Consider the following 14,097-nt stretch of genomic DNA (forward strand, 5'->3'; position numbering starts at 1 on the left):
GAATTTGAACATAAGAAAGCCCTTTTGTCACGCAGCTGGGAAGATGCTGGACATTCAGACTGAGGCTGCCTACCAAAGCAGCCAACCATCTCTCAAAATGAGAAGGGGGTCCTACTTGGAGCAACAGGCAAGGAGAAGCACCTGTCATACTACAAAAACATCAGTCAAGACGTCCAAGGAGGCCACTGAGGGCACCTACACTGACAAATGTCCCTATCCACGGGCAGATCCTGGCTGGTGTGGTCACTGACCAAGATGAAGCTGAGAAGACCACTGTCATCTGCTAAGACTACCTCCACTACATCCAAAAGTACTTCTTCAAGAAACACCACAAGAACATGTTCATGTACCTGTCCCCCCACTTCAGGGATGTCCAGATTGGTGACATGGTCACAGTGGGCAAGTGCCAGCCCTTGGGAAAGACTGTGTGGTTCAACGTGCTCCAAGTCATAAAGGCCCCTGGCACCAAGAAGCAATTCCAGAAATTCTGAGATTGGAATCTGTCCACACCCCCAAAGAAAATAGTTATTTTCCCAGTCACACACACACACACACACAAGTCTGTGGAAAGATGACAAGAAAGATGTTCTCAAAGTACGTTCTCGTGCGGCCACCCATGGTATAGCACATGCATGAAAGCAAATCCTTTTTAGTTCTCTTTGATTTCTGCTTTCCATTTAATTAAATAGCCAGTTTGGTATACGCAACGGTTAGCAGCACACACCCTGAACTCAAAATCCTGGATCTGAATCTCCAATCTCCCATTTACTATGTGATCCTGGGCAAGTTGCTTAATCTCTCTGAGCCTCAATTTCCACGAAGCTATTAATGGTCCCCATCTCAAAGCACTGTCATTAAACTGGCCCAGGAGTATAGTGGTCTCATATAAAGACCTTTGCATATTGTCTGGTACTTCCTAAATGTTCAATGAATGTTAGCTATGATGATTATTACTTAAAAATAACTATAAAACCTTACTTTGTATGTTACAAATTACTACTCAAATTAAGATGCCATTATTATACAAATATGTGAACACACAGGTTTGACAGTTGAACCCAGACAATGCTAAGTGTTTGTCAATAACTTAATTGAGCAAATATTTATTAGCACCCATGTGTGCCCTGTGGCAGAACTTCTAGAGGTTTAAAAAAATGAATAGTACACTTCTTTGCCTTCTTGTGGTTAGTTGGGGGGTTTTATGCTGCTGTAGATGAGAAAAGTGGTTTAGTTATCACACCAAAAACACTTTATAATCAGCCCTCTTCTGTCTCCAAGGTCAAGTCATATCTGCAGCCTGACACAAGTTCCCATCGATGCTAAAGATTCTAACCAACTGAAATGGATATGATAAACAAATGAACCTTAACGTTATCACAAAGTTAACTCCTTCCTCTCACGAAGTAAAAATGACTAGGACCACTCCTGTTTTCACTTGAAATGTAGCACTAATGACCTCATGATCACAGGTGTAGTTTCAGATATCCAGCTCACAGTGGACTTAACAAATATTTGCTGAATGAACATAACCTATGATGATCTTATGAGGCCTGCAAAGCCCCACTGAAAATTACTGAAAACAGCTGGGAGAGAAGCTGCTTCCTATGAGATTTTACAAGATGATGACACAGATCACCAAGAGCTTCACGAAGAGTCCGATGAAGAGTGGGGGTGACCACTGTTTGCCAACATTTCCAACCTGAAAACGTACATCTTCCCCAATACCGCAGTGGTAAGGTATGGTACTTTTTTTGACAGCATAAAATATCTTGACAGTATTTTTGTATGTTTCACTTGGGAATGTATTTTCTTGCTTCTGATGTACTCAGAACAGCTGAAGACATAGTTCAAGAAATCAAAAAACATAAGCAAAGAACTTTAAACAGTAAAAGGTATCAGCTAAAATACTGGGAAATTTTACTGATCTGATCCAATAATAAACACTGTGTCTTTTACTTACCCCATTAAAATCTGTCTCAGATATTTTGCCAAGTATTTCCAAGCAGTTATATTTTTAGTGCATCCAGCAAAATCTAAGACTCCAAATAAGACCTCTAATCCCAGTTTACGGTGGTCTTCTTTTTCTGTAATGGGCACAGTTAGAATTTACACAAGGTATTGAAGTGCACAAGGCTAAAAATATTTATTTGGTTGATAAAATACTACTAAGTTGTAAGCCTTCTAGTTTGGTTAGCAGTTTAAAATAATTCGTTACACTCATACTCTCCAGTAAATTACTGAATTCTTACCTCTTTCAGTATTTTGAAATTCATACTCTTCAGTAAATTACTGAAAAATCCAGTAATTTAGTTCCAGCTAATGAAGTCAGAGTGGTGGATCTGATTTCTAAATGGGCTACATTCGACTGAGGGAGGACACTATTTAAAGAACCTGCCCTCTCTTCTAACAGATGAGGGACTGACATAGCCCCAGTACCTACTGGACTTAAGCTGACTTCCTTCTATGAAGAAGTATGTGCTTTTCTATACCGAGCTGAAATGTAGTAAAGATTAAAACGAGGTGAATTATACAAATTAAAGCCATTTATCTTGTGCTATTACCTAATATTCTACAGCAGAAGTCAGCATACTTTTCTTATAAAGGGACCAGTAAATATTTAAGCTTTGTGAGCTGTATGGTCTTTGTCACAACTACACAACTCTGCTGTTGTAGTATAAAAGTCATAGACAACACAAAAGTGCTCCAAGAGAACTTGATTTACAAAAATAGGTGGGGGTGGATTTGGCCCACCGACCCTAGTTTGCTAGTCTATAGCTTGTCTGCACAAAGAGATACAAAACAAAAACTATTTACCTGACTTTCCCAGTAATCTATGGAATTCTAACATCAATTTATGAGATGGTACAATCTGATACAAAATCTGGAAGAAAAAAATAATCTTGTAATTTGTATATATTACAAAGGCATTTCTTTACTTTTAAGCAACCTCTACACTCAATGTGGGCTCAAACTCACAACCCCAAGATCAAGAGTTGCACACTCTACTGACTGAACCAGCCAGGTGTCCCAGCTAATGTATTTTTTAAAAGAAGACTGGCAGCTCCTGGGTGGCTCAGTTGGTTAAGCGTCTGCCTTCAGCTCAGGTCATGATCCCAGGGTCCTGGGACTGAACCCCACAATGGGCTCTCGGCTCAGCAGGAGCCTGCTTCTTCCTCTCCCTGCCACTCCCCCTGCTTGTACTCTGTCAAATAAAGAATATCTTTAAAAAAAGAAAAAAACAAATAAATAAATAAAAGACTGAAAGGTAAGAATTTTTCTTGGGGCCCTGTTGGCTAAGTGTCTGACTACTGATTTCAGCTCAGGTCATGATCTCAGGGTTATGAGATTAAACCCACATTACACGCCACACAATGAAAGATTCTCTCTCCCCCACCCCCTCTCTCTTTCTATACATAAATAAATAAATAGTATTGTTTTGTTTTAAGATTTTATTTATTTGACACAGAGAGACAGATGACAAGTAGGCAGAGAGGCAGGCAGAGAGAGTGGAGGACGCAGGCTCCCCACTGATCGGAGAGCCCGATGAGGGGCTCGATCCCAGGACCCTGGGATCATGACCTGAGCTGAAGGCAGAGGCTTTAACCCACTGAGCCACCCAGGCGCCCCAATAAATTGTTTTTAATACATTCAAGTGTATACTTAAAATAAGTGTTTTACTGTATGTAAATTAAATTTCAATAAAGTTGATTTTCAAAAAGTATCAAAGCAGAATTTTCCCGAAAGGTTGACAAAGGGTTTCCAAAATACTGATCCTTTGCCCTCAGCCTAACTTGGAGAGAGTAGTGGGGGAATGGGAGTGGAGGGTCACCCAAGCCTCACATGTCCACCTCAGGGCACACACAATCATTTGCTAGGAGTGCTAGAATTTCAGAGCTGGAAAGCATGACCTAACGATGTTTCAAAATTTACTTTTTTTTTTTTTCTTCTCAATCTCTACACCCAACATGGGGCTCAAATTCATGACCCTGAGATCAAGAGTTGCATGCTCCACTGACTGAGTGAGCCGGGCACCCCAGGATGTTTTAAAGTAGATCCCCAATCATGTTCAAACATTGAAATAAACATTTTATACCTTAAGCACACTTATCAGTTTCTCTCTTGGTGCCTTTTCTCTCTTCAGAAAGTTATATAAGTAGACATGAGCATTTGGATTTGATGGGAACTTTTCATCATAGGCATAATTGGTGAGCACTTCTCGGGCTCCATCTCGATCCCCATAGAATTCCAGCATCTATATAAAATAAGTTAAAATGTCTTAGCTAAATCCTGTAAGACAGCTGTATGAAAGATAATGCATAACTTAACTCTATTGATGGGAACAAAAATTAATTAAAATGATGAATAGGAAAAATAGTAATGTCACTGGTTGCTCTCACCAACGTACGTCATGATCTCTATGGAATACAGATCACTTACACCAAAGGCCTATGTGGGTTCCCACGTCCTCCTTATCACATTTTTTGTTACTGAAAAATGCAGCAAGTTCAAGCTAGGAACTATTCCCATCAGAAAAAAGTCTTCCAAGGAGGGCATACGACCAACTGAGAAAGACCATATGATGCAACTAACCTCAGTGCCCGACATAACTTCAGCCACAAAGGGAACACGGGAGAACTACAATTCCTTTCCTTTCGTTCCCACCCATATGCGGCATGTGGTTCCAGAGATCATCTTTTGACAAAATAATTATCATGTTAGCATCCAGGAAACTCTCAAAAAGCCAGTTACTTTGAAGATTTATTCCTAGTGCCCATGCCAAGGCTCCCTGTCCTTTCACACTGACTCTGAGAGGACATGGCGTGGCGCCCTAATAAACTTCCTAAAAGCCTTTAGTCTTCATCCATCCCACATATTGTGACCCACATTCAGATTTCTGTCCCCTGGTCTTCTCTACCCCACCAAATCGTAAAGGATCTCTCTGCTTTTCTTCTAACTTCAGTTAAGAGTAATACAAATTTAACATTTACAAACTATATTGCTATTTATTTTATAAATATTTGACCATGACACATTATCCAGTGATGAAGGGGGGAAAAAAAGTAACATTTACAGTATATTAGTAAAATAAAAATTCTTCAGCCCACAAAGAGACATATATTCTCTCTTTTTAATTTTTACAAATTTTTCTTTATCTATTTTAAGATTTTGTTTTAAGGACTCTCTATACCCAACGCAGGGCTCAAATTCACAACCTGGAGATCAAGAGTTGCGTGTCCACTGGCTGAGCCAGCCAGGCACCCCTCTTTTTTTTAAAACAATTTCCTCCACTTAGTCACCGTCGGATCAATAACAATAAGGCTCATGACACAATGACACTAATAGAAGTTTATGAGACGGCTACTGGCCTCTACGTAACTCTTCACAAAAGGGTCCCAAACTCCAGGAGTTTGAATCAATGCACCAAGGTTTACAGATGTCTTGCAGCTGTGGTTGAGCATGCTCTGGGACGCTGCGTTGTAAGCGTAATCATCTTCATCTGTCCAGAGACAACAGATTCTTAAAAGTCATTCAGTACTGAGGGCTTTGTTCATAGTAATAGCAATCAATAAACTATCCACAAGAAAAGTTCAGGCCCTGATGGCTTTGCTAGTAGATTCTAAGAAAGAATTTTAAAGAATAATTTATATTTAAATTATTTATTATTATTAAATATTAAACATTTAAAGAATAATACTAATTCTTCACAAACTCTCCCTGCCCCCAACCCCCTACCCCCCAAAAGACAGAATGGGAGGAAGTGCACACATGCGGAACTTTAAGAATGAATCTAGGTGATAGCTACGCAGATACTTGTTTTATTTTATTATTATTTTTTTAAAGATTTTATTTATTTATTTGACGGAGAGAGATCACAAGTAAGCAGAGAGGCAGGCAGAGAGAGAGGGGGAAGCAGGCTTCCTGCTGAGCAGAAATCCCGATGCGGGGCTCAATCCCAGGATCCTAAGGTCATGACCCGAGCCGAAGGCAGAGGCTTAACCCACTAAGCCACCCAGGCACCCCCAGATACTTGTTTTAAATTATTCATTTTATCATGCATTTGGTTTTAGGTTTTTTTTTAAAGATTTTATTTATTTATTTGACAGAGAAAGAAAGAGCAAAAGCAGGGGAAGTGGCAGGCAGAGGGAGATGGAGAAGCAGACTCCCCACTGAACAAGGAGTCCAACACGGGTCTTGGTCCCAAGACTCTGGGATCATGACCTGAGCCGAAGGCAGATGCCCAACCGAGACACTCAGGCACCCAATCACGCATTTGTTTTATACACTTTTTCTGCATGTTTTATTTCAATCTTAAAGGTTTAAATTAAGGAAAGTTAGTCCTTCAAAAGAAACAGTTATAGAAACAACTAGTCCTAGCCTTTTTTTTTTTTTTAAATTAAACAGATATTCAGGGTTAAAGATCATGTTAAGAGCTCCAGACATTACCCTATCTGTATCTCTTCTTGCTACAGAACAAAGTGTCAGCTGCTGAAAGGTACTGAATTACCCACCAGTGTAAATGCCGTGTTCCAATTGCTTTAATCAATGTTTACTTGAGTTCTATCCAATTGGGTATAAGAAAAAGGTAAATATTGACTTTAAAATTCATCTCATCAATTAATATCAACAAGCCTTTTTAATTTATTTTTATTTTTGTTGAAGATTTTATTTATTTGACAGAGAGAGAGATCACAAGTAGGCAGAGAGGCAGGCAGAGAGAGAGGGGGAAGCAGGCTCCCCGCTGAGCAGAGCCCGATGTGGGGCTTGATTCCATGATCCCTGAGATCATGACCTGAGCTGAAGGCAGAGGCTTACCCCACTGAGCCACCCAGGCGCCCCTCAACAAGCCTTTTTTAAAAGAAATAGTATACCAGGAGTTATGACAAGGTTAACAAAAGACAGAAGATAGGTACGTGACCTCAGAAGACTGATTAGTCTAGAAGAAGAGAGATAGCATAAAACAGGTATGAAAAAACTTAGGACAGGGACGCCTGGGTGGCTCAGTTGGTTGGACGACTGCTTTCGGCTCAGGTCATGATCCCGGAGTCCCGGGATCGAGTCCCGCATCAGGCTCCCAGCTCCATGGGGAGTCTGCTTTTCCCTCTGACCTTCTCCTCGCTCATGCTCTCTCTCACTGTCTCTCTCTCAAATAAATAAATAAAATCTTTAAAAAAAAAAAAAAAAAAAAAAAACTTAGGACAATTAATTAAAAGAGCAAGTGGTAAAGATCTGATCAATATACATTGAACGTGCAGCTAACACATGAGGGTGTGGCACTGGAATGACAGGTCTAATGAGCCCTGCAGGGCAGATGGCATTCCAGATGGGGAGGCAAGCTTATCATGATGAAGACAGTATTTCAGAATTGTCCCGGAAGAGATCCTACTCAGAAAGAGGGGAAGGAATTTTTAAGATTCGGGAACCTACACATCCACGACACAAAGGAAATACTGCTTATCACAGAAGAACAGTAAGGAACCACATGAGCCAATGTATGCGGGAAGTGAGATTGGGATGGAGGACGAGAAAATTAAAAGGGTTAATTCTAGAGAAGCTTTGGAGAAAAACTATACAAGGGAAGGAAGATGCAGAGAACTGAACATGAATCTGTGGAGACGAAAGGACACCACTACCACTGGAAGTAAGAGAAAGGGAACTCCATTGGAGAAGAAAGGACACACAGCCAGTTCCTGGTGTGGTCAATCAAGAAAACTATCTGTTATGACCTTTGTACAGAACTAAAACAACTTTACCTTGCCCTATTCTCTAAACATATTATTCTGATGAATAATATTTTACAACCAGGGCGCCTGGCTGGCTCAGTTAGAAAAGCCTGCAACTCTTGACCTCAGGATCGTGGGTTCATGTCCCACACTGAGTGTAGAGATTACTTAAAAATAAATAAATAAACAAACATCTTTAAAACAAACTAAACTCCATTCTAAACACACAGGAAGAAATAGTTATTATAAGCAATAATGTCTACTGGAAAAATTAGTAATCTTAAATATTTTAAAAAGCAATAAATCTAAGATGGTCATGGACTTAATTTATGAAACATCTAATTTTTACCTGAAAAGTTTGCTAAAAACAGAAATATTATAAAGGATGATCAAGGAAGTTTACATCAATAGAAATGTGTGCTCTCTGCGGTATCTGGGAAGAACCAGGCCTCACAGTGGGGGCATGAGGTTACTCCCTTGTCCACTACCACCACTGCTATTCAACATAGTACTAGAGGTCCTAGCCTCAGCAATCAGACAACAAAAGGAAATAAAAGGCATCTGAATCAGCAAAGTAGTCAAACTGTCACTCTTGGCAAATGACGTGATACTCTATGTGGAAAACCCAAAAGACTCCACCCCAAAATTGCTAGAACTTGTACAGGAATTCAGCAAAGTGGCAGGATATAAATTCAATGCACATTAGTCAGTTGCATTTCTATACACTAACAACAGGAGAGAAGAAAGTGTAATTAAGGAGTCGATCCCATTTACAACTGCACCAAAAACTGTAAGATACCTAGGAACAAACCTAACCAAAGAGGCAAAGGATCTGTGCTCAGAAACTATAGACCATTCATGAAAGAAATTGAGGAAGACACAAAGATATGGAAAAACATTCCATGTTCATAGACTGGAAGAACAAATATTATTAAAATGTCTATGCTAACCATAGCAATCTATACATTCAATGCAAATCCTTCAATCCCTATCAAAATATCATCGACTTTTTTCACAGAGCTGGAACAAATAATCCTAAAATTTGTATGGAACTAGAAAGGACCCCAAATAGCCAGAGGAATGTGAAAACAAAAACAAAAACAAAAACCAAAACCAAAGCTGGTGGCATCACAATTCTGGACTTAAGGCTCTATTACAAAGCTGCAATCATCAAGACAGTATGTTATTGTCACAAAAACAGACACAGAGAACAATAGAACAGAATGGAGAACCCAGAAATGGACCCTCAACTCTATGGTCAACTAATCTTCAACAAAGCAGGAAAGAGCATCCAATGGAAAAAAGACAGTCTGTTCAACAGATGGTGTTTATATTTAAACATGCATAAGAATAAAACTAGACCACTTCCTTACACCATACACAAAAATAGACTTGAAATGGATGAAAGACAAAAATATGAGAAAAGAATCCATCAAAATTGTAGAGGATGGGCACCTGGGTGGCTCAGTACGTTAAGCCTCTGCCTTCAGCTCAGGTCATGGTCTCAGGGTTCTGGGATCAGGCCCTGCATCTGCCTTTCTGCTTGGCGGGGAGCTTGCTTCCCCCACCCCTCTGCCTGCCTCTCTGCCTACATGTGATCTCTGTCTGTCAAATAAATAAATAAAATCTTAAAAAAAAAAGAAAAAATCATAGAGGAAAACACAAGCAGTAACCTCTGTGACCTCAGCTGCAGCAACTTCTTCCTAAAAACATCGTCAGGGACTTCATCAAGATAAAAAGCTTTTGTGCAGCGGACAGTTGACAAAACCAAAAGACAACCAACAAAATAGGAGAAGATATTTGTAAATGACTTATCAGATAAAGGGATAAAATCCAAAATCTATAAAGAACTTATCAAACTCAATACCCAAAGAACAAATAATCCAATCAAGAAATGGGCAGAGGACATGAACAGACATTTCTGCAAAGAAGACATCCAGATGGCCAACAAACACATGAAAAAGCGCTCCACGTCACTTGGAATCCGGGAAATACAAATCAAAACCACAACACATACCACCTCACACCAGTCAGAATGGCTCAAATTAACAAGTCAGGGAACAAAAGATGTTGGTGAGGATATGGAGAAAGGGGAACCCTACTACCCTGTTGGTGGGAATGTAAGCTGGCACAGCCATTCTGGAAAACAGCATGGAGGTTCCTTAAGAAGTTGAAAATAGAGCTTCCTTATGACCCAGCAATCACACTACTAAGTATCTATCCCAAGATACAGATGTAGTGATCTGCAGGGGCACCTGCACCTCAGTGTTTACAGCAGCAATGTTCACTATAGCCAAACTATGGAAAGAGCCCAGATGTCCATCAACAGATGAATGGATAAAGAAGATATATATACACAATGGAATACTATGCAGCCATCAAAAATTATTATCTTGCCATTGCAATGACGTGGATGAACTATGCTAAGAGAAATAAGTCAATCATTGAAACACAATTATCATATGTATGGAATCTAAGAAACAAAACAGAAGATAATAGGGGAAGGGAAGGAAAAACAAAAGATGAAATCATAGAGGGAGACAAACTGTAAGAGACTTTTAATCATAGGAAACAAACTGGTTTCAGTTTGTTCAAACAGGGTTGCTGGAACGGAGGCGGGGGAGGGAAGAGGATAACTGGGTGATACACTATATGTTAATTAATTGAATTTAAGTTAAAAAAGAAATATCTGGACTGTCCCTGTGATTCAGTGTCATCGACACAAGTACATTCCTCTTCACTTACCAAGTGTAGACAATTCCAACTTCTTTTTAGACCAAGTATAATACTGCAAAAGCCCTTTATATGCCTGAATAAGGTTGATTAACACTTCCTGGGAAGACGACTTTTCACCGTATCTCCATGTCTCTGCGTGACTGAGATTTCTGTTTGCATCTTCAAGCATTCCATGATGCACAAGGTATAAAGCATGTTGTAAGGAGATCTGCATTTGTAAGAAAAAGCCCAGACAAACAAGTCATTAGATAGCCATTAATCCAAAAACTCAGTGAATACAGACGCTAGGCTAAGACCCTGGTAGCACACAGATGATGTAACGACATTGTCTCTGTCATCAAAAATGTCAATTCAGCAAAGAGAAAAGATACATGAAATAATTAACACTATGGAAATGAGCTAAATTATATACACTCACAGAAGACAATGTGATCTAGTAAAACAAACAGGGGCTTTCAAGACAGATGCTCCTGGTTCAGCTGCTCCCTAAAGCTACATAAAGCTGAATATGTTATTTGCCCTTTGTGAGTCTGTCTGATGGGTTACATGGAACAATTATTAACCCTTCAGAGGGCTGTTATGAGAATTAAATAAGATATTTGCATACCACCTAGTACCTACTTTGGTCCATAGCAGGATTATTCTATACATGTCATACAAGCTTAGAGAAAACATCTTAAGAAGGAGCATTAAAGAATGGCATTGGTTCAGATGGAAAAGTCAGTGCCTGATCCAGAAACCATACGAATAAAGACACCAAGGATGAGCATCCCAGGTATGGAGGACACTAAAGAGGGGAATAATGGGAAGTGCAGTTAATCACGTGAGAAGTGTCAGAGTTCAAGGCCTTCATCACAAACTATCGCAATGATTTCTCAGCTGGTCTCTCCACTCCTGCCCCCACTACAATCCACTTCCATGTGGCTGCCAAAGAAATCTCATTTACGTAAAACCCCTCAAGTCTCCCACTGTCTACAGAATAAAATCTAAGCTCCTTGGGAATGACACAGAGGGCCCAGCTGACTTCCCGTGGCTTCTACCCAGTGACTTTTAGAGTAACCAAAGCACTGGTGGACGCAGGGCTAGCAAACCTTGCCATTCTCGTCAACCGTGCCATTCCCGCCCATCCTCTCCCCTAATACTCCCAGGGAACACCCACTCACTTTTTCAGCCTCTTCTGAAGCATCACTTCCTTCCCTGACTCCCCTACTCATTTACTCCCAGCACTCCCCAATTCCAGAGACCATTCCCCTCCTTTGCCTTCTCACTGGCGTTTCTACTCTGATACGAGTAATTTATTCCATGTACATGGCTGTCTCCCTCTCTCCCTCTGCGGCAAGGTCTACGTCTAGCACATTATCTGGAAGATAGCAGTAAGTGGTTTTCTTAAATTATTAACAAGAAATGTTTTACTGCCTATCCTAATTATCACCCTCAAACTCTGGAGTGTGAAATAGGTTTCTTTCAGGTTTCTTCACTTCAACTGAATAGATTCTATGGGTTTAAAAGAACCCAACCAGGGCGCCTGGGTGCCTCAGTGGGTTAAGCTGCTGCCTTCGGCTCAGGTCATGATCTCCGGGTCCTGGGATCGAGTCCCGCATTGGGCTCTCTGCTCAGCAGGGAGCCTGTTTCCTCCTCTCTCTCTCTCTCTCTCTGCCTGCCTCTCTGCCTACTTGTGATCTCTCTCTGTCAAATAAAAAAAAAAAAAAAAAGAAAAAATCTTTAAAAAAAAAAAAAAAACCCAACCAATAATTTAGTTAAAATTTGACCCTCCTATTATGTAAGATGGAATGGGGAGTAATTGCTTAATGGGTACAGGGTTTACATTTGGAATGATGACAAAGTTTTGGAAATGCTGGTAATGGTCGTACAACACTGTGAATGTCATTAATGCCACTGACCTGTATACTTACACTGGTTAAAATGTTATAAAATATGTTATTATGTTATTTATGCATGGTATGTATAAAATATGTGTTTACATATTTTACTGCAATAAAAAAATTAGAAAGAAGGAAAAATCAAAACAAAATAAAGAACCACAGAGTAAATATTTTAGGTTTTGTAGGCCATATGGTCTCGGTCACAATTACTCCACTCTGTCATCTGTCATGCTAAAAGCAGCTGTGACAACAAAGTGAATGGGTATGGCTGTGTTTCAATAACTTTATTTAGAGATATTGAAAAAAAATAAAAAGCAAAGCATTTTAAAGCTTTATTGAAAAGTACTCTTTCAGTCAAATATATACTACAAAGAGGGAGGTATCTAACAGTCTGGAAACACCTCAATGTTTTTGGATGAGATTTTTTTTTTTTTTAAAGATTTTATTTATTTATTTGTCAGAGAGAGAGCAAGCGAGAGCGAGCATAGGCAGACAGAGTGGAAGGCAGAGTCAGAGGGAGAAGCAGGCTCCCTGCGGAGCAAGGAGCCCGATGTGGGACTCCATCCCAGGACGCTGGGATCATGACCTGAGCCAAAGGCAGCTGCTTAACCAACTGAGCCACCCAGGCGTCCCTGGATGAGATTTTAATTAAAAAAAAAATCTGGAGAGGAAGTTCCACCTACACATTAGGAATATTAACACATTTTTATGAATGGAATGAGAGTTAATTTTGCTAAAATGTTCATACTACCCAAAGCCATCTATGAAGCCAATGTAATCCTGTCAACATTCCAGTGGCATTTTCACAAAAACAGGGGGAAAAAAAATCCTAAAATTTGTATGGAACCACAAAGACCCCAAATAGCCAAAGCAATCCTGAGAAAGAACAAAGCTGGAGGCATCACACTTCCTAGTTCAAACTATATTATAAAGCTACAGTAATTAAAGTGGTATGGTTTGCATAAAAACAAACATATGGACTAACTGATCAGAATAAAAAACTCAGAAATAAAACCATATATTTATGGTCAACTAATATTTGACAAGGAAGCCAAGAATACTTGAGAGCAAAGATGGTCTCTTCAATAAAAGGTGATGGGAAAACGGGACACTCTCAGAATAATGAAATTGGTCCTCTCCCTTATACTACTCACAAAAACTAACTCAAAATCAATTAAAGACTTAAATGTTAAGACATGAAACCATAAAACTCCACGAAGAAAACAGAGGAAAAAAGGTCCCTGACATCAGTCCGAGCAATTATTTTTTTTTTTGGATATGACACCAAAACCACAAGCAACAAAAGCAAAAATTAACATATGGGACTGTATTAACCTAAAAGGTTTCTGTACGGCAAGAGACTCAATCAACAAAATGAAAAGGTGGTTTATGGACTGGGAGAAAATACCTGCAAGTCACATAACTGACATGGGGTTAGTATCCAAAATATATAAGAACTCATACAATTCCATAGCAAAAAAAACCCAGGAGTGCCTGGCTGGCTCAGTCAGTGGGGTATATGACTCTTGATCTCAGGGTTGTGAGTTAGAGCTCTATGATGGGTGTAGAGATAAATAAATAAAACCTAAATATATCTATAAATATAAATAAATGTACATATACACACACACATACACATTTTTTTTAAACATCCAATTACAAAAATGGGCAGAGGACTTGAATAGACATTTCTCCAAAGACACACAATTGGTCAACTAGTACCCAAAAAGGTGTTCAACATCACCAGCCATTAGGGA

General features: G+C 39.6%; 1 protein-coding gene and 1 pseudogene across 1 annotated transcript in view; one reads left to right on the forward strand and one right to left on the reverse strand.

The window, feature by feature from the left end:
• Positions 1-14,097, reverse strand: part of TAF1A (TATA-box binding protein associated factor, RNA polymerase I subunit A) — a 30,079-nt gene that overhangs the window by 3,223 nt on the left and 12,759 nt on the right. Inside the window, exons 5-9 of the mRNA XM_004751450.3 lie at positions 10,467-10,665; positions 5,367-5,497; positions 4,094-4,252; positions 2,815-2,881; positions 1,961-2,084 (exon numbers count right to left, since the gene is read on the reverse strand). Of these exons, the coding sequence (XP_004751507.1) occupies positions 1,961-2,084; positions 2,815-2,881; positions 4,094-4,252; positions 5,367-5,497; positions 10,467-10,665 (680 nt within the window). The remainder of the gene's footprint in view (positions 1-1,960; positions 2,085-2,814; positions 2,882-4,093; positions 4,253-5,366; positions 5,498-10,466; positions 10,666-14,097) is intronic.
• LOC123392346 lies at positions 44-535 on the forward strand (annotated as a pseudogene).

This window comes from Mustela putorius, unplaced genomic scaffold (genome assembly GCF_011764305.1).
Source record: "Mustela putorius furo isolate JIRA1106 unplaced genomic scaffold, ASM1176430v1.1 tig00000508_pilon_pilon_pilon, whole genome shotgun sequence".
NCBI lineage: Eukaryota > Metazoa > Chordata > Mammalia > Carnivora > Mustelidae > Mustela > Mustela putorius.